This window comes from Chiloscyllium plagiosum, unplaced genomic scaffold, assembly GCF_037043375.1.
Source record: "Chiloscyllium plagiosum isolate Xiang-an unplaced genomic scaffold, Cpla_swu_hap1 HiC_scaffold_1, whole genome shotgun sequence".
Lineage (NCBI taxonomy): Eukaryota > Metazoa > Chordata > Chondrichthyes > Orectolobiformes > Hemiscylliidae > Chiloscyllium > Chiloscyllium plagiosum.
Window position 1 is genome coordinate 133,939,256 of NW_028270139.1, and position 21,349 is coordinate 133,960,604.

At 41.5% G+C, this 21,349-nt stretch overlaps 2 protein-coding genes across 11 annotated transcripts in view; one reads left to right on the top strand and one right to left on the bottom strand.

Moving 5' to 3' along the window:
- Positions 1–5,461, top strand: part of hdhd2 (haloacid dehalogenase-like hydrolase domain containing 2) — a 43,621-nt gene extending 38,160 nt beyond the window's left edge. For 2 of the 4 annotated variants that reach the window (XM_043716254.2, XM_043716480.2), the window contains one exon: positions 2,165–5,461. Coding sequence is in view for 1 of the 4 variants with exons in the window: in XM_043716480.2 (XP_043572415.1) it covers positions 2,165–2,238 (74 nt within the window). In the remaining 3 variants the exon portion in view is untranslated. Of the gene's footprint in view, positions 1–1,147 lie in introns of all 4 variants that reach the window. The other 2 variants (XM_087990932.1, XM_043716311.2) reach the window with 2 other exon arrangements.
- Positions 1,140–21,349, bottom strand: part of katnal2 (katanin p60 subunit A-like 2) — a 206,408-nt gene continuing 186,198 nt past the window's right edge. For 6 of the 7 annotated variants that reach the window (XM_087990910.1, XM_087990907.1, XM_087990905.1 and 3 more), the window contains 4 exons: positions 16,415–16,525; positions 10,534–10,696; positions 4,743–4,845; positions 1,140–1,279 (listed from right to left, as the gene is read on the bottom strand). In XM_087990910.1, coding sequence (XP_087847036.1) covers positions 1,140–1,279; positions 4,743–4,845; positions 10,534–10,696; positions 16,415–16,525 — 517 coding nt within the window. The remainder of the gene's footprint in view (positions 1,280–4,742; positions 4,846–10,533; positions 10,697–16,414; positions 16,526–21,349) is intronic. The other variant, XM_043715647.2, reaches the window with a different exon arrangement.

Consider the following 21,349-nt stretch of genomic DNA (forward strand, 5'->3'; position numbering starts at 1 on the left):
TAATAGTATGCTGACTTGAATATAGAAGCAAAGAGGTCCTTCTGCAGCTGTACAGGGCCCTGGTGAGACCACACCTGGAGTAACTGTGTGCAGTTCTGGCCTCCAAATTTGAGAAAAGACATTCTGGCTATTGAGGGAGTGCAGCGTAGATTCACGAGGTCAATTCCTGGAATGGCAGGATACCCTTACATTGAAAGACTGAAGCGACTGGGCTTGTATACCCTTGAGTTTCGAAGACTGAAAGGGGATCTGATTGAGACGTATAAGATTATGAAAGGATTGGACACTCTGGCAGTAGGAAACATATTTCCACTGATGGGTGGCTGATTACTACCAAAAATAATCTGCATGCGTCTTCCTCACAGGATACTTTAGTATGATACAGTTTGGGGAGAAAAATTCTGCAACAGTACTAAATTTAAGGACATTTGAAACTGCAATTTTTAATATTATGAGAAAAGACTTAAGACATTTGAAAGTTTTAGGCAGCATTTCTTTTATTTTCCCATCTCACAGTTCATAAGTACAGGTATAATTTATCAAAACATTTTAAAATTATCTTGAATTAAAGATAATGAACTAAGAGAAAATGCTGAGCAAATTTTTGTCCATTGACTGTCAATGAGGCAAATAATGGCTTTTGAACAGCATTAACCTTCTAACACAAGATTTAATCTTGGCATGGTATGAAGCAGCCATGAGCAGCCAATGGATAAAGAGGCCAATAAATCATAACTCCCAGCTAATACCTGAAATTACTTAGATACCTACATATCATAAAAACTGTGTAATTTAAAAAGTGAGATTTTTTTCACCAAAATGTTTCTTTCTCTGCTGCCTCTGTATATTGTGAAATGCTTGCCATCAATGACAGTTCTAACATTTGCTTCAATCACTGAACTGTATGTGAGTGGTGTTTTGGTGACCTTTGTTTGAGCTATTGTTTTGCATGTCTCCATTATGTTAAAAGCACCTGTAGTCAAAAGTCTAGAAATGATACTCCTATTGAATTTTCAACTTGCAGATGCCAACTTATTCTTAAAGAAACAGTTTTGCTTTAAAATGTCATAGGTCACCATAGCCAGCCTTCAATCTGGAAGAAACATTTTTTGTTGTAATTGTTTTTTGCATCTCTTGATTCATACAGATTCATATTCACGCTGCCAGGCAGTGTATTTCTGACAAAGATTCTTAGCAGATGGTTTGGTATGAATTATCACGTCAAGAACATCATTTGTGGAGATTGTTTCCAGTTGAAAAGTGGGTAGGCTGTTTTTTCCTGAATGCAAAAGAAGTGAAAATTGTACATGCTTTATCTGGAATATAGTACCTGAACAAGTGAAAAATCACGCTCTCCCAGTCATAGCACATTCAGCTCAACTACATGATTTGATCTGAACTTGATTGGCCAAGATCTAGAATACTCATTGCTACCCTTTCCACTGCCAGTGCCAGACTGGCCAAATGCTTCCAGTATTTTCTGGTGGTTTTCTATCCAGGGATACCAGAAATTGTTTTGAGACTACCTTTTACTCGCATCCATAAGCTTCCTGACATCCCATTTGAAGCCTCTTATAACAAATTTCTTTACTCTGAATGCAGCCAGCATGTTATCCCATCATCATTCCCCTAACCCATTCAATGAAACTTGCCCAAAGGTAAAACAGTGGCCCAAAACAATGTATGTAGTTCACCAGGTGATCAAAGTAAGGCCAAAACTCAATTCCCTTTGTATAATTAGTCAAAGAAACAACAGGTTTAAAGGCTGAATGTAATGGTATCAGTGTAGGCTTGTTACCAACTGGAAAATTAATGGTGACTGCAAATGGCCATTTTCAGGAAGCCTAATGGCATTAAGTTCCATCTGGCAGCTACTTTTCACTATCAGACCTCCCAGAAATTTAGTGCACAGGGCACCATCCCACCCTGAAAAGCTGCCAGCTATTGCTCTACAGCATAGTAAGATGATTGACGATGGAGCCACTTAAATAATGTGTGTGGAGAGGATTTGCCAGGGGCAGTTAGAGAGATTGTGTTAAGAGGTGAAGTGGGGGCAGGGAGGTTGTTTTACTGTGAAGATCACCATTCTCACTCTTTTTGACAGGGGCAATGTTAAAATGTTCAGGAGGGAACATACTAAAATCTAGTGTATTCCTCATTGTAGACCTGCATATCCTGGCCTCTCTTGATGCTCATGAGATACCAGTAACAGCAAGACCGTTAACAATGGCCATTTAAGGACCTCAGTTGTCCCTGAGGTGGGAAAACCGTCAAGAGACCTCATGGCCTAGACCTAACTAAGGGAAGGCATGAAGGTGATGGGATGTCTTCCTGTTCAATCACCCAGCACAGCCTAGACCATCTTTTGAACTTTCGTCCAGAGGAATAAAATTCCACCCCAGATGGAACAGTCTTGTGAAGTCTACCTTCAGAACATCACAAAATAACAGTATTATGGTTGTTTAAATAACAAACAACTCCTCTTTAGTCATGATTATGGTTTTTAAGGATTTGTGAAATAAAGATATGATGAACATATTGTGAAGAGAAAAGATCAGTAAAGCCAAATCCCTTCCAGCCAGAAGCAAGAGAAATTATAATGAGAAGCAAAAGGCAGAAGAATTAAACAAGTACTTTGATTTTGTCTTCACCAAAGATGACATAAAGAAATGTGAGAGCACCAAGGGTTTAGTAAAATTGTGGAATTGAAGGAAATCAGTATTAGTAAGAAAATGGTCTGGCAGAATTAATGGTGTTAAACGCTAACAAATTACCAGGGCTCGATAATCTACATTCCTAAGTACTAAAGTAAATGGTTGTGGAACATTTAATAAGTTGGTGCTCACCTTCCAAGACTCTATTGACTCTGGAGCAATTCCTACAGATTGGAGGGTTGCAAATTTTTTTTTTACATTATTCATTCGAGATGTGGGTGTCACTGTTGGATCAGCATTTATTGCCCATCCCTAAATGCCCAGAGGACAGTTAAGAGTCAACAACATTGCTGCGGGTCTGGAGTCACATGTAGGTCAGACCAAATAAGGATGACAGATTTCTTTCCTAAAGGATACTAATAAACCAGACGGGTTTTTCTCTAACAATTCGCAATGGTTTCATGGTTTGACTTTTATTTACACATTATTATTGAATTCCAATTCCGTAGGTCATAATGGAATTTGAACCCAGGTCCCCAGAACATTACAAGGGTGTCTGGATTAATAATCTAGTGATAATACCATTCGGATATTGCCTACCAGTTAACATAACCCCAGTACATGAAAAGTGAGGGAAAGAGGTTTTAAAAAAAATTACAGACCAGTTAGCTTAACATCTGTAGTGGGGAAAATGCTACAGTCTATTATAAACGATATGATAACCGAACATTTGAAAAGCATCAACAGTATTAAACATGGGTTTGTGAAAGGCAAACTCTGCTTAACAAATCTACTGAAGTTTTATTTTTCAGGATTTAACTAGTAAAGTGAATGAGGAGAATCAGTGGATATGGTACATTTGGATTTCCAGAATGCTTTTGATAAGGTGCCTCATAAAAGGTTAGTGGGCACACGAAATGTGGTGTATGAATCAAGAATTGTTTGTTAGACAGCAAGAGAGTGGGAATAAATGTTTTTTTGTTTTGAGCAATTAGCAGTGCCCAATTAAGTACCACAAGGTTTAATGTTTGGACCCAACTATTCATGATGGATAATATATGATCTAGATGGGAGAACTAAATGCATATTTTCAAATTTGCTGGTGACTCAAAACTGAGCAGGATTATGGGTTATAAGGAGGCTGCAAGGTGACTTGATAAGTAGAATGAGTGGGCAAGCATATGACAATATAAGATTGCCAAAAGTTATACACTTCATTGTGAAAACCAGAGTATTATTTAAATTGTGATATATTAGGCAATGTGAATGCACAAAGGGATTTGGGTGCCTTTGTACACCAGTCAATGAAAGTAGACAGACAGATGCAGCAAACAGTTAGAAAAACAAGTGTATATTGGTCTTCATTGCAAGAATGTCTTATTACAGTTATTACTCTAGACCACACCTAGAGTATTACATGCAGAATTGGTCTCCCTACGTAAGGAAACATATACTTGTCATGGGGAAGTGTAGCAGAGTCTCATTGGCTGATAACCAAAGTGCAGGTGTGTACTGTAATAAGATATTGATCTGACTGGCCTGTAAATGTCAGAGTTTAGAAGGATTGGAGAAGATTGAAATGTATAAAATTTTAATATAAAATTTGAGCATTCTAAATTGGACAGAGCAGTTACAAGGGAGGATGTTTTCCTTCGTTTGGAACTCTAGAGCCAGAAGACAGAGTCTCAGAATATGGAGTAGATTAATTTAGGATCAAGATGAGGAAACATTTCTTCACTTAGAAAGACAATGAACCTGTGAAATCCTCAACCACAGAAGACTCTGGAGGCCCAGTCACTGAATATATTTAAGATAGAGAGGTACATCTTTAGACTTTAAAGGCATCAAAAGATAACTGGAGAAAGTGGGATTAAGACATTGAGATAGAAAATCAGCCATGCTCATATTAAATGGTGGCGCTGAATTGAAGAGCCAAATGTCCTCCTACTGTTCCTAGTTTGTATATTCAAAAAGGAGCAAACCAGAAAGCACAGTAATTTGTTTCACACAATGTATTAGTTACGATTTCAATCACTATTTTTGTGTGGCTAATGTATTTGCTGCTCAGTTTTTTTTTCTTTAGTCTACCTGGTTGGTGATTTTCTAATGCATCAAAGATCTTTCTCACAGGTCGCATAGCTGCCTCTTTGCAGACCAACTTGATGTCAGAGCCAGAATAACCTTTGGTCTCCTGTTATAGAAAGTACAGAATTAAATGATACAAGGAATGTGGTTGCGTTTTTGACAAATTTAAACTGATGTCTTTTGAACTGCTCCCACATGAATGTCACACAAAGAAAATAGCAGAAATGTAGAGCATCTTGACCCAAATCCACCACATGTGTCATTAGAAGGCAAAGTTGCTGTGAAAATTAAACCATGACAAGGAGTATTGGGAAATCAAAAGTGGCAAAAAAAAAATCAATTAAACAGGAAGACAAGATGATATGGGAAATGGAGTGCTGGGGTGGTGGTGGTGGCATTGAGGGGAGGTGGAACTACACAAGATAGCTTGGAAGAAAATTCTTGGATGCTGACTTGTTCTTTGCAAGCCTGCCCTGCAGTTGCATTGTACTGCGGTTGGCTGAATCCTACTTAAGTGGCACCTTTATCCCTCACTTGAGAGGGAGTCCTGCCTTGGGAGCAGCTGGTAGTCCATCATTTCTGTCAGCACCAAGAGTCAATAGTGGCTATTACTGAGTCCAGGACAGGGTGGGAATTGAGGTTGTGTCAAGCAAATGGTGTGGAAGAAGTGTGTTCTTGATCCACAGAGGCACCCCTGCTCCTCCTCTTCTCCCCCCCCCCCCCCCCCCCCCCAAAAATTGAAGTCTACCCATTTGTTCCCGCCTTTCCTTACATAGGTATGTAAAATCAGTCTGCCTCACCATCCATTTTATCGCCAGGGTAATGTATTAATAGCTGAAAATGTGTTGCTGGAAAAGCACAGCAGGTCAGGCTGCATCCAAGGAGCAGGAGAATTGACATTTCGGGCATGAGCCCTTCTTCAGGAATGAGGAAAGTATGTCCAGCAGGCTAAGATAAAAGGTAGGGAGGAGGGATTTGGGGGAGGGGCATTGGAAATGCGATAGGTGGAAGGAGGTCAAGGTGAGGGTGATAGGCCAGAGTGGGCGGGGCAGAGAGGTCAGGAAGAAGATTGCAGGTTAGGAAGGTGGTGCTGAGTTTGAGGGATTTGACTGAGACAAGGTGGGGGGGTGGGGTGGGGGGGGGAGGGGAAATGAGGAAACTGGAGAAATCTGAGTTCATCCCTTGTGGTTGGAGGGTTCCTAGTCCTTCAACTACAGAACTGCAATAGTTGTCTCCCTTTTCTGTGAATTCTTATGTCCCTTCAATGTATATTTCTGCAGCGGCCTATCTTCTGTCTGCTCCTAAATACTCAACACTTGTCAAAATTGTGCATGGTCCTAAACAACTGACCTCTGAATGAATTCCTGCAACTGGAAGGCTTCAGCACCCGGTGTCTGCTGTGTTGCAGAGCACAAATCATTTATTTTTCCTTGAGGGCACTTGAGATTTTTCGTGACTAGCTTTTCATTCTCTCTTTTTTTTAAAAAAAAAGTTCATGGGGGTATATATTGCTGGCTAGGCCAGCATTTATTACCCATTTCTAAGTGCCCAGAAGGCAGTTCCAAGTCAAACACATTGCTGTAAGCCCAAAGTCATGTACAGGCCAGAATTTATAGGATGGCAAATTTTTTAGAGGATATTAGTGTATCAGATGGGTTTTTACTGACAATCAACTGTAGTTATGTGGCTGCAATTAGACTAGCCTTTCATTCCACATTTATATCGAAGTCAAATGCCTGCCATGGCAAGATTATTTAGTTGATGCATTCTGGTATTACCTTCTGTAATTGTGTTGACACATGGACACTTAGTGGCTACTGGCAAAAAACAAATAACAATACAGCATAGGAACAGGCTCTTTGGCTTACCAAGCCTGCACTAATTCCTAATTCTTATTTAGACCAACTACTTGTTGCCCATAGGCAGTTTCTATTTCTCTGTTCACCTCCCATTCAGTTGTCTATCAAGATATTCTTGGAAAAAATAGAAACATGGACTACTTTCTAAATGGTGAGAAAATTCGTAAAGCCAAAGTACGGAGTGGACTGGGAGTGCTAGTTGAGGATTCTCTGAAGGTAAACATGCAGGTTGAGTCCGTGATTAAGAAAGCGAATGCAATGTTGTCAATTATCTCAAGAGGGTTGGAATATAAAAGCACTGTTGTGGTACTGAGACTTTATAAAGCTCTGGTTAGGCCCCATGTGGAGTACTGTGTCCAGTTTTGGTCCCCACACCTCAGGAAGGACATACTGGCACTGGAGTGTGTCCAGCGGAGATTCACACGGATGATCCCTGGAATGGTAGGTCTAACATATGAGGAACGGCTGAGGATCCTGGCATTGTATTCATTGGAGTTTAGAAGATTAAGGGGAGATCTAATAGAAACTTACAAGATAATACATGGCTTGGAGAGGGTGGACGCTAGGAAATTGTTTCCATTAGGTGAGGAGACTAGGACCCATGGACACAGCCTTAGAATTAGAGGGGGTAAATTCAGAACAGAAATGCGGAGACATTTCTTCAGCCAGAGAGTGGTGGGCCTGTGGAATTCATTGCCACAGAGTGCAGTGGAGGCTGGGACGCTAAATGTCTTCAAGGCAGAAATTGATAAATTCTTGATGTCACAAGGAATTAAGGGCTACGGGGAGAATGCAGGTAAGTGGAGTTGAAATGCTCATCAGCCATGATTGAATGGCGGAGTGGACTCGATGGGCCGAATGGCCTTACTTCCGCTCCTATGTCTTATGGTCTTATATGGCTTAAACATTGTTAACATGACTGCTTCTACCAACTCCACTGCATTCCAAGCATCCACCACCGTCAGACATTTTGCCTGCACTTATTCCATAAACTTGCCCCTCTCACCTTGAATCTATGTCCTCTTGTAGTTGACGTTTCTACTCTGGGGGGGAAAAAAGCCCCTGACTACCCATCCTTATCTATGCCTCTCAATTTTGTAGACCTCTATCAGGTCACTCCTCAGCCTCCACCTTTCTAGTGAAAGCAAAGCTTCCCTGGCCCCTCCCCCTACCGAAAAATCCCCTCAACCTGCTAAACAGCCTCTGTACCCCCTCCAAAACATCCATGTCCTTCTGATAGTACGGCAATTCGAACTGCACACAATATTCAAATGTGGCCTAACTGAAGTTTTTCACAGCTGTAACATAACTTGGCAACTTTTATATTTGATGTCCTGGTTGATGAAGGCAAGCGTTATCCACCTGTGTTGCCACTTTCAGGGATCTGTGGACCTGTACGCCCAGATCCCTCACTAAGTCAATGCTGCTAAAGGTTCTGCCATTTATTGGATAATTCCCTCCTGAATTTGATCTTCCAGAATGAATCACCTCACATCTGTGCGGATTAAACTCCATCTGCCATTTGTCTGCCCAAATCTGCAATCTATCTATATGCTGTTGTATCCTTTGCCAATCCTCCTCACTATCTGTAACTCATGCACTCTCTCACGCATTCTCTCTCATGCACGTACACACATACATATAAATCTATGGGGTGAATTTGTATTTGCAGATACATTCTATTTGGCTCAAAACACACAATCTGCAAGAGGTCAATGCTGGTAGTCGATCCATGTAACATTTTATAAATTCCTACTTTGGAAATAACCAGTCCAACTTAAGATTGGGATACAGACAGACTCTAACCTCACACCTCTAATGCATTGTCTGAGCTAAGATGTCACCTTTTGTTATAAAACCTTATCTCAAAAATGTGACTTAAAAGTAGTGCTGGGATATACATATTAATGAACTGAAACCTGCAAGCCATCCTAAAAAATGAAAGACTTAAAAGCAATCTAGGTTTGTTCAATATATTGTTTCAGTTGAATGACACTGTAATTCTTTGCTATAAAGTCTGCGTCTTATGATCCTGCTCCACAACTACCTGATGAGGGTGTTGCATTCCAAAAGCTAGTACTTCCAAATAAACCTGTTGGACTATAACCTGATATTGTGTGATTTTTTAACTTTGTCCACCCCATTCCAACACCGGCACCTCCACATCCTAGCCTTAAGGTACCAATTCTACATTTATTTGCGCCTTAGTGATTTTAAGTTCATCTAGATAGCTGAGTATTCCTTTGTCAACTGGATTGAAACTTTTTTCTTTGAGGCTTCTCTCTTCCACCCTTAAGCAATCTTCTATTTTCTACCCTATGCACCTGCCCTTGCAGCCTTCCTCTCTCCCCTACATCCCTTTGCAGCCTGCATTCCCTCCCTAGGGGCATTGTGGGTGTACCTCCACCGCATGGACTGCAGGGGTTCAAGAAGACAGCTTAACACCACTTTCTGAAGAATAACTAGGAATGAGTAATAAAAGCTGGCTGGTCAGCCAGAAATGCCCACATCCCCCAAATGATTTGAAGTAGTATTCTGCATTACATCCCTTGCAGTGTTCCCACTCTCTCTAATGACCTCCATTGAAACCTCTCCCAGTTCCCTTGTAGTATGACCCCTTTCTACCAGAACCCTGTCAGTCTCAAAAAGAGAAGTTGCTGGAAATGCTCAGCAGGTTTGGCAGTATCTGTAAAGAAAATCAGAGTTAATTTTTCAGGTATGGTGACCCGAGGTTGAGGAAGGGTCACCGGAACCAAAATGTTAACTTCTGTTTCTCTTCTCAGATGCTGAACTGCTGAACTTTTCCAGTTTTTGTTTCTGATTTACAGTATGCATAGTTCTTTCGGTTTTTATTTAGTATTTAATTCACTGCCACATCTCTTCTGGGCATGTCCACTTTGAAGAAACCCTTACAGTCTCAACTTCTTTCCTCCCTCCTTGCAGTTCCCAGCCCCAGTGAATACAGTGAAAGCTGGCCTCCACCTTCCCCAACAATTGATCTGCTGCCTGCACTCCCTTCCCTAACCACTCCTCCATCACAGGCAGTTTCTCAGGCTTAGGCTCTGTGAGCCTATCAGCGAGCATGGGAGAGAAACAGCCTATGATTGGAAGAGTTGGTCCTCACTGATTATCTCACTTTCAATGATGTAAATATGCCGGCGTTGGACTGGGATGGACAAAAGTCAGAAGTCACATGACACCAGGTTATAGTGCAACGGGTTTATTTGTAATCACAAGCTTTCAGAGTGCTACTCTTTTGTCAGGTGTAGTCACCCAACAAAGCAGCAGCGCTCTGAAAGCTGGTGATTTCGAATAAACCTGTTGCACTATAACCTGGTGTTGTGTGACTTCTGACTTTCTCCACCTTAATAACGGAGTTGAGTTCTCTCTGGTCTCCCCCAGGAGTGATTTTTTCTAGGTAATATGGGGGAAATTTATGGAGGAATATTTTGAGATCTGGTACATTGCATTCAGAATCCACTCCCTCACCTAGTTTCCCCTCCAGATTTGCTACTTCTCCCATACAGTCTTATCCAACAGTCTGCTTGATTCTATTATCTTTTCATAGAACATTTACAGATTTCCAGAAAATGTGTGCATCAATGTCAGATAATGACCAATTTTTCAGACAGCATCACCTAGCAATGGTTCCGCAGTTGCTATTTAGAGCTTTTCTAAACCCATCTTTTGTTTCTTGTCCAATATTAGCTCCAGAACAAGCTTTTTATCCAATCAGCATGACCAGTTTATGAATTTAACTTGTGAAAAATTAAATAGCAGTAAATATAAACCACTTAATCTAAGTCATATCTTTGTTACTTAGCAACAAAATAAATCAACAACTATGACATTGTGTTCAAACAATACCAACACCACATTTTGCATTAGTAACTCAGAATAATTTTAATGAACTTGTGCGTCGATGCAATACCCACCTCTCCTAATAAACTATAGTCCAGTTCAGTCTGAAGTTCCACACCCCCACTGTTACTGACAGGAGGCAGCCAATGAAGAATCATTGCTTGCCTTGCTTCTTTGGAAGGAAGATCTACTAAAATCCGTTTCTCTAATCGGCGTAACATGGCATGGTCCAATTCCCTGCAGAAAAGGTTTGATTGGCCCTATTAATATAAAGATGTTTTGAAGCTTCAACTCTTCTGCACTCAGTTGGCCTAATGACCAAACTTAACCATTTTGTCAGATCATTTGTTCCAAAGGGCAGACACTTTCGTTCTGAAGACTAAAAAAAAGGTGCAGAAATTGAAACCTTAGAGAGCAGTGTAAATAGCGATATATCCAGAACTCATGAGACCCATAATAACATTTAGAAGTCTTTGAAACGCCCACGTAAACATCAAATTCAACCGATAGCCATTTTAAAAACGTATTTTAAAAACATTCTATTAACTGCCCATAAAATGGTCAGTCAAATAAAGCTCACAATTCATTTGATGTATGTGTAAGTGACTCCTGCTGATCATAGCTATATTAGTGGGGTATTGAATCACAACCAAGTTTCATAATGGGATTCTAAAGCACAGCTCAACAAAGCCTCTTGAGATGAATATATTCAAGCATTTTGAAGTAGTGAAATGCATAAAAGTAGATAAATCCCTGTACCTGTGGAAAGCAAAGGAAGGGATTGCTGGGCCCCTTGCTGAGATGTATGTATAATTGACAGCCACGGGTGAAGTGCTAGAAGACTGGAGGTTGGCTAATGTGCCATTATTTTAGAAAGGCTGTCAGAAAAAGCCAGGGAATTATAGACTGGTGAGCCTTATGTCAATAGTGGGTAAGTTGTAGGGGATTCTGAGGGACAGGATTTACATGTATTTGGAAAGACAAGCATTGATTAGAGATTGTTAATATGGTTTTGTGCATGGGAAATAGTGTCTCGCTAACTTGACTGAGTTTTCTGAAGAGGTGACAAAGATTGAAGAAGGCAGAGTGGCAGACAATGTCTATATAGACTTCAGCAAAGCCTTCAACAAGGTTCAGCAAGTTGACTGGCTGAGAAGGTTAGATTACATTGGATCCAGGGGGAACTAGCCAATTGGATACAAAATTGGTTTGAAGGTAGGAGACAGGGTCATGGTAAAAAGTTCCTTTTCAGACTGGAATCCTGTGACCAGCGGTGTGCCATAAGGATCATTTTATACAAGTGATTTGGATGTGAATTTAGGAGACTGAGGGGTGACCTTATAGATGTTTATAAGATCATGAAGGGCACAGATAGGGTGAATAGCTAAGGTCGCTTTCATAGGCTGGGAGTGTCTAAAACTAGGATTAAGGTGAGAAGGAAAAAATTTTAAAAAGGGCCAGAGGACTAACTTTATCCCACAAAAGGTAGTGCGTGTATGGAGTAAGCTGCCAGAGGAAGTGGTGAAGATGGGTACAATTACAACACTTAAAAGGCATCCGTATGGGTATATGAATAGGAAGGGTTTAGATGAATTTGGGCCAAATGCTAGCAAATGGGACTAAGTCAGACTGGGATGTCTGGTTGGGGTAGATGAGTTGGATCAAAGAGTCTGTTTCCATGCTGTGTGTCTTTCTGACTCTATTTCACCATCCATTCCAGTGTTGGTACAAATATGTACCAAAATCTCTCGCTGTTTGCTCTCCCTATTTGACTGTTGTTTAATTGTGCAATGGTTTCCCTAACAGTGGCACCAGGAAGGCAGCATACCATTGTGAACTGATGTCTATGACAGCAGAAATTTCTCTCTACCCCTTACAATGGAATTCCCTCTCACCATTGCTTTCCTGACCTTCATTCTCCCTTCTCCTTATAAGCTGATACTCCTGTCTTTGGTTCTGGCTATACTTCCCAGAGGAAGGCAGGATTCAGAACTGGAATACCAATTCAAAAGCAAGATGCAGTTAGGAACTCTTGCACTTCCCACCTCCTTTAATGGTGGTTAAGTTTTCAATCATTACCTGCTAATTTGTAGGGTCACTACCTCATTTAATGTCTAAAATAATACTCAGCCTAGACATTTTGCGTTCCAGCTGCTACTTAAGCTTCAAACCCAGAGATTGAGCTGCTCCAGATAAAAACATGCGGTGCCCACTGTATGCAGAAACATACTGGAGTTTCCACATGGCACAGAATGCCTTCAGTGGAACTCTGGTGTCCTTCCATCTTCCATTTGTCCAACTACTAACTAAATGTCTTCGTTTGAGTCAATCCCCTAATTTAGAGGGGAAAAATAGATAGCAGTAAAACTCGTTGTCAAACCATTACTGTTATAGAACATAGAAGAATACAGCGCAGTACAGGCCCTTTGGCCCTCGATGTTGCGCCGATCCAAGCCCACCTAACCTACACTAGCCCATTATCCTCCATATGCCTATCCAATGCCTGCTTAAATGCCCATAATGAGGGAGAGTCCACCACTGCTACTGGCAGGGCATTCCATGAACTCACGACTTGCTGAGTAAAGAACCTACCCCTAACATCTGTCCTATACCTACCCCCCCCTTAATTTAAAGCTATGCCCCCTTGTAATAGCTGACTCCATACGTGGAAAAAGATTCTCACTGTCGACCCTATCTAAACCCCTAATCATCTTGTACACCTCTATCAAGTCACCCTTAAACCTTCTTTTCTCCAATGAAAACAACCCCAAGTGCCTCAGCCTTTCCTCATAAGATCTTTCTACCATACCAGGCAACATTCTGGTAAACCTCCTCTGCACCCGTTCCAGTGCCTCCACATCCTTCCTATAGTATGGCGACCAAAACTGCACACAATACTTCAGATGCGGCCGCACCAGAGTCTTATACAACTGCAACATGACCTCAGTACTCCGGAACTCAATTCCTCTACCAATAAAAGCCAGTACGCCATATGCCTTCTTCACCGCACTATTTACCTGGGTGGCAACTTTCAAAGATCTGTGTACATGGACACCAAGATCCCTCTGCTCATCCACACTACCAAGTATCCGACCATTAGCCCAGTACCCCATCTTTTTGTTACTCTTACCAAAGTGAATCACCTCACACTTAGCTACATTGAACTCCATTTGCCACCTTTCTGCCTAGTTCTGCAGCTTATCTATATCCCGCTGTAACCTGCCACATCCTTCCTCACTGTCTACAACTCCTCCGACTTTCGTATCATCCGCAAACTTGCTCACCCAACCTTCTAACCCCTCCTCCAGGTCATTTATAAAAATGACAAACAGCAATGGTCCCAAAACAGATCCTTGCGGAACACTGCTAGTGACGGCACTCCAAGATGAACCTTTGCCATTAACTACTACCCTCTGTCGTCTTCCAGCCAGCCAACTTCTAATCCAAACCTCCAACTCACCCTCAATGCCATACCTCCATATTTTTTGCAGTAGTCTACCATGGGGAGCCTTATCAAACGCCTTACTAAAATCCATATACACCACATCTACCGCTTTCCCCTCGTCCACCTCCTTAGTCACCTTCTCAAAGAATTCAATAAGGTTTGTGAGGTACGACCTGCCCTTCACAAAACCATGCTGACTATCCTTGATCACATTATTCCTATCCAGATGTTCATAAATCCTATCCCTTACAATTCTCTCTAAGACTTTGCCCACAACAGAAGTGAGACTCACCGGCCTATAGTTACTAGGGTTATCCCTACTCCCCTTCTTGAACAAGGGAACCACATTTGCTAGCCTCCAATCTTCTGGCACTACTCCTGTAGACAACGAGGACATAAAAATCAAGGCCAATGGCTCTGCAATCTCCTCCCTTGCTTCCCAGAGAATCCTAGGATAAATGCCATCAGGCCCAGGGGACTTATCTATTTTCATCCTTTCCAGAATTTCCAACACCTCTTCTCTACATACCTCAAAGCCATCCATTCTACTTAATTGTGACTCAGTATTCACATTGACAACAATGTCCTGTTCCTGATTGAATTCATTCAGTGTCTCCCCAATCTCTTCAGCCTCCACACACAACTTCCCACTACTATCCTTGACTTGACCTATTCCTACCCTAGTCATTCTTTTATTCCTGACATACCTATAGAAAGCCTTAGGGTTTTCCCTAATCCTACCAACTAAGGACCTTTCATGTCCCCCTTTGCTGCTCTTAGCTCTCTCTTCAGGTCCTTCCTGGCTACCTTATAATTCTCAATCGCCCCAATTGAACCTTCCCGCCTCATCTTTACATAGTCCGCCCTCTTCCATTTAACAAAGGATTCCAATTCCTTATTAAACCACGGCTCCCTCACACGACCCTTTCCTCCCTGCCTGACGGGTACATACTTATCAAGGACACTCAATAGTTGCTCCTTGAACAAGCTCAACATATCAATTACGCCCTTGCCTTGAAGCTTACTTTTCCAAGCCACACATCCTAAGTCATGCCTCACCGCATCATAATTTCCCTGCCCCCAGCTATAACTCTTGCCCTGTAGTGCACACTTATCCCTCTCCATCACTAGAGTAAAAGTCACCGAATTGTGGTCACTGTCCCCAAAGTGCTCACCTACCTCTAATTCTAACACCTGGCCTGGTTCATTACCCAGAACCAAATCCAGTATGGCCTCACCTCTTGTTGGCCTATCTACATATTGTGTCAGGAAACCCTCCTGCACACATTGGATAAATACTGACCCATCTAACGAACTTGAGCTATAGCTTTCCCAATCAATATCAGGAAAGTTAAAGTCCCCCATAACAACCACCCTATTACTTTCACTCTTCTCTTGAATCATCCTTTCTTCTACGTTTCTAGGACTATTAGGTGGCCTGTAAAAAACTCCTAACAGGGTGAGCTCACCTTTCCTATTCCTAACCTCAGCCCAAACTACCTCAGATGGCGAGTCTTCATCCATCGTCCTTTCCACAGCTGTAATACTATCTTTGACAAGTAATGCCACACCTCCCCCTCTTTTACCCCCACCTCTGACCCTACTAAAACATTTAAACCCTGGGACCTGCAATAGCCAATCCTGTCCCTGTTCTACCCATGTCTCCGTAATAGCCACAACATCGAAGTCCCAGGTACCAACCCACGCTGCAAGTTCACCTACCTTATTTCGTATATTTCTTGCATTGAAGTATACACACTTCAAGCCACTTTCCTGTTTACAGGCACCCTCCTTTGAAATTGATGCCATGTTCTTAACCTCCCTACACTCCAGGTCCTGCACCCTAAAGCCCCTGCAGAGTTAGTTTAAACCCCACCCAAGAGCACTAGCAAACCTCCCCCCAAGGATACTGGTGCCCCTCAGGTTCAGGTGCAGACCATCCTGTTTATAGAGGTCCCACCTTCCCCAGAAAGAACCCCAGTTATCCAAATACCGGAATCCCTCCCTCCTGCACCATCCCTGTCGCCACGCATTTAACTGTTAATGTTCTGTGACATTACACCTTGATTGTGTGTATTATTTTTTGGATTTACTCAATAGAAGTTACCTCCAATCAGCTCTGTGCTCTCACTTGTGTCTACTCTCCACTCTCTTTATGCTTAACGTTTAGATTTTAGTTTTTTGAGATTTTTTTGTTTCTTTCCAGTTTAAATTACTGGTTAATAAAAATCAATATTTACTTGCGAAACACTTCACATTTTGGAGGCAAAATGCAGCACTTCCTTCCCAATGCACTAAATTGCTAACTTATTCCCTCTGATGCATTCAGTTCTGGCAGTACTGGTATTAAAAGGGGCAGCAGAGGTGGGAAGCTGGACCCCTTTTGCATAACCATTGAGACAGGAAACAGATTACAGCTAATAATATTGATTCATCAAATATTAAAGGGCAGAAAATGTATGTACAAAATGAGAAAGAATTGAAAGTGTAAAAAAAAAATTAATTCTTACCAAGGTAAGTTAGAAGCTGCCAAAACAAAGACAAGGTCATCAGAACGAGCCAAACCATCCATCTGGACTAAGAGTTCAGTCTTCATCCGTCTGCTTCCTTCGTGCTCTCCCCTGTAACGAAAACACAAACTGCTTCCTCAAAAAGTAAAATACTGTGAATGCTGGAAATGTGCAGCACAGAGATTGCTGGAGAAACTTGACAGGTCTGGCAGCGTCCATAAAGACAGAAAGAGTTAACAAGTCCAGTCATACTCTTCTCCAGAACATAAGTTCTGAAGAAGTCATACAGGAATTGGAATTTAGAAACAAAATTTTCCTATCAAATCACACAACTCATTCTACTGACAAGAAAAGCCCCAAATTGTGACAACTGTGACAACCAAGCTAACTAAGGATGATATAGCCAAACAGGAGGTTGCAATAAGAGGTAAGACAGTGCCACATAAAGCAATTTTCAATACAAGCTAGTGTGTGAGAGTACAATTCGGGATGGACATCAGTGACTTTTCCAGTAATACAACATCCCAGAAATCGTAAGAAGAAAATCTTGGCTATGACATGGGCTAAACCCACATCAATTTATATGGGGAAGATTAAAAAATATTAAAATGGGTTCAACAATTACATTAAAAATAGGTAGGGAATTTAGTTAGCCTGATAGTAATTCGTGTTACTTTTATGAAAAAAAAGTTGTCAGATTAAAAAGTAATAAACACACAAGCAAGTTCGAACTGCTGCTATAACTGTGTCTGGTATTCTGCTATGGGGAACTCAAGGCCAGGGGACAGGGGAAGTAGATTTAGACTTTTGGCACCCATGCCATTTTGATTTGTGGGAAACAAGTTATTTATCTGAACCAGACCATTTTACAAATAAAATGATAGACTGTCTCTGTGACCTGGTGTATAAATATCTGATGTATGTTGCTGTTTGGCAGAGACCTGCCTTAGAATCCTTTCTGCGAAAGTCTTCTCCTAATGTTGACTCAATAAATGATCGTTAAACCTGCTGAGTCTCCCACAGATTATTCTGTAAAATAACCTACTTCAACACGGTAAGGGTCTTGTTTACAAATGAACATATTGTAGAGAGATAACAGATTGTCAGCAATCTTTGTGGAAACAGTAGTGGGTAACATGAGTGGGGCTGCAGCTTCGCCTCCTGTGGGTACACAAAGAAAGAGCGTTAGCAAGAAAAGGAGGATGGAGAAATTAGGACTGCAGACATATGGAGGGTCCAACATCCACCTCAATCAGATACTTAAGAGAATGGCAAGTGAAACAGAGGGTTGTTGCAGTCTTATCCAAGGTGAAAGAGGAGAGGATAGCTAAAGGATAGTGTCAATGGGCTGAAGAATCTAGATACATGCAAATTATTGCAGTTTGGTACAACAAACGAGGGAAGGGTGCATACAGGAGAATTCGAAGCTAAACTTGGAGAGATGAAGTTGACTTGCAGATAGGTTGGAAATCAGTTTGGAGGAAAGTGTTTCCAGTTTTGAGAAGGTTGTGGAGACAGTGACAGACTTTTATGAGAAAAGACATATATAGTCAAAGTCATTATATATATATATATATAGACATATATATAGTCTGTGGATATATAGTCAAAGGTTATGCAGTGGAAAGAGAGTGACTAGGAATCATGGGCATTGAGTCAAGATTAGAGTGGTGCTGGAAAAGCACAGCAGGTCAGGCAGTATCCGAGGAGCAGGAAAATCAATGTTTCGGGCAGGAACTCTTCATCAGGAGCCCTTCATCACTATTCCTGATGACGGGCTCCTGCCCGAAACATCAATTTTCCTGCTCCTCGGATGCTGCCTGACCTGCTGTGCTTTTCCAGCACCATTCTAATTTTGACTCTAATCTCCAACATCTGCAGTCCTCACTTTCACCGTCATGGGGCATTGGCCAGAGCCAAAGCCATTGATTCAAGAATCCAGTGGCTGCACATGTTTGTTTCAGTTCATGAATTAGTAATGTAGACCAGAAGGTTCAGCACAAAGCACAGGTATAAAATTGCATGGGACAGTGATGAGTAAAGGTTAATGCATCAATGCAGATAAGAGAGTTGATCTGTAAATGGTGCTGAACCATCAGCAAACATACCCACTTCTGACCTTAAGATGGAGGAAAGGCCACTCATGAAACAGTTAATGAAGTTTCACCGCCACAAAAATTCAAGTCGCTGATCCATAATTGTTGGGCCTACCTTTACAAGGCCACAATTCTCCAATCCTCTGTCATTACTCCAGAATCCAGGGAAGACAAAGATTATTGCCAATGCCATTGCAATTTTCATTCTCACTTCCTCCAATATCCTCAGATAGACTCAGAGATGTACAGCATGGATACAGACCCTTCAGTCCAACTCATCCATGCCGACCAGATATCCCAATCAAATCTAGACCTTTTAGTCAGCACTTGGCCCATTTTCCTCCAAATGCCTTTTACATGTTGTAATTGTACCGGCCTCCACCACTTTCTCTGCAATTCATTCCATACATGCACCATCCCCTGCATGAAAAAGTTGCCTGTAAGGTCCCTTTTATATCTTTCCACTCTCACCCAAAACCTCTACACCCTCTAGTTCTGGATTACCCCAACTCAGGGAAAAGACCTTATCTATTTATCTTATTCTTGCCCCTCATGATTTTATAAACCTCTATAAAGGTCACCCCTCAGCCTCCAACGCTCCAGGGAAAACAGCCCCAGCCTATTCAATCTCTCCCGAAAGCTCAAATCCTCCAACCCTGGCAACATCCTTGTATATCTTTTCTGAACCCGTTCAAGTTTCACAACATTCTTTTGATAGGAAGGAGACCAGAATTGCATGCAATATTCCAAAAGACACCTAACCAATGTTCTGTACAGCCACAAAATACCTCCCAACTCCTGTACTCAATACTCTGACCAATAAAGGAAAGCATACCAAAAGCCTTCTTCACTATCCTATCTACCTGTGACTCAACTTTCAAGGAACTATGAACCTGCACTCCAAGGTCGCTTTGTTCAGCAACACTCCCTAGGACGTTACCATTAAGTGTATAGGTCCTGTGAAGATTTGCTTTTCCAAAATGCAGCATCTCACATTTATCTAAATTCAACCCCATCTGCTACTCCTCAGCCCATTGACCCATCTAATCAAGATCCCGTTGTAATCTGAGGTAACCTTCTTCGCTGTCCACTACACCTCCAGTTTTGGTGTCATCTGCAGACTTACTAATTATATCTCCTATGTTCACATCCAAATCATTTGTATAAATGACGAAAAGGTACTGGTCCCAGCACCAAACCTTTTGGCAGTCCACTGGTCACAGGCCTCCAGTCTGAAAAACAACCCTCCACCACCACCTTCTCTCTTCTACTTTTGAGCCAGTTCTATATCCAAATGGCTAGTTCTCCCTGTATTCCATGAGATCTAACCTTGCTAATCAGTCTCCCATGGGGAACCTTGTCGAATGCCTTACTTAAGTCCATATGGATCACATCTATCTCATCAATCCTCTTTGTTACTTCTTCAAAAAACCCAATCAAGTTGTGAGACATGATTTCCCATACACAAAGCTATGTTGCCTATCCCTAATCATGCCTTTCCAAATACATATAAATCCTGTCCCTCAGGATTCCCTCCTACAACCTTCCCACCACCGACGTCAGGCTCACTGATCTATAGTTCCCTGGCTTGTCCTTACCACTCTTCTTAAATAGTGGCACCACGTTAGCCAACCTCCAGTCTTCCAAAACCTCACCTGTGACTATCGATGATACAAATATCTCAGCAAGAGGCCCAGCAATTACTTCTCTAGCTTCCCACAGAGTTCTTGGGTACACCTGATTAGGTCCTGGGGATTTATCCACCTTTAAGCATTTCAAGACATCCAGCACCTCCTCCTCTGTAATATGGACATTTTTCAAGATGTCACCATCTATTTCCCTACATTCTAGATCTTCCATGTCCTTCTCCACAGTAAATACGGATGCAAAATACTCATTTACTATCTCCCCCCTCTCCTGCAGCTCCACACAAAGGCTACCTTGCTAATCTTTGAAGGGCCCTATTCTCTCTCTGTTACCCTTTTGTTCTTAATGTATTTGTGAAAACCTCTTTGGATTTTCCTTAAACCTATTTGCCAAATGTCCCCTTTTGCCCTCCTGATTTCCTGCTTAAGTGTACTTCCACTGCCTTTATACTCTCTTTACTGTCTCTATACTCTTTCTCTCTCCTGTCTATACCTGACATATGCTTCCTTATTTTTCTTAACCAAACCCTCAGTTTCTTTAGTCATCCAGCATTCCCTATACCTACCGGCCTTTCCTTTCACCCTAACAGGAATATACTTTCTCTGAACTCTCGATATCTCATTTCTGAAGGCTTCCCATTTTCTAGCCGTCCCTTTCCCTGTGAACATCTGCCCACAATCCGTTTTTGAAAGTTCTTGCCTAATACCATCAAAATTAGCCTTCCTCCAATTTAGAACTTTAACTTTCAGATCCATCTAATCTCATCCCACTGTCTTTGCAACTTCAAGTATTAACAGCTTATCAAACACCACTTCGTTATCAATTTTAAATGCTTCAGATTGACTGAGATTCCTGCTTTGTCATTACGGCCTAGGTAGCATCTGGCTTATCATTAAAGACAGATGCAAAGTATTTATTTAGTGCCTCAAACATGCCTCTTCCCTCAGTGTGTAAATCCTCTTTTTTAGTCCTTTAATCATGCCTCCTTTTACTACCCCTTTTTACTACTGACATGCTTACTCAAACTTCAGGATTGTCAACTGTCAGTCTTTTCTCAGATTCCCTCTTTGTTTTTCTCACATCCTCTCTGAACTTCTTGTATTCAGCTTGGTTCTCAACTGTATTTACTATCTGACACTGTCATAAGCATACTTTCTGTCTTAACTTAATTAACATCATCGATATTGTACCA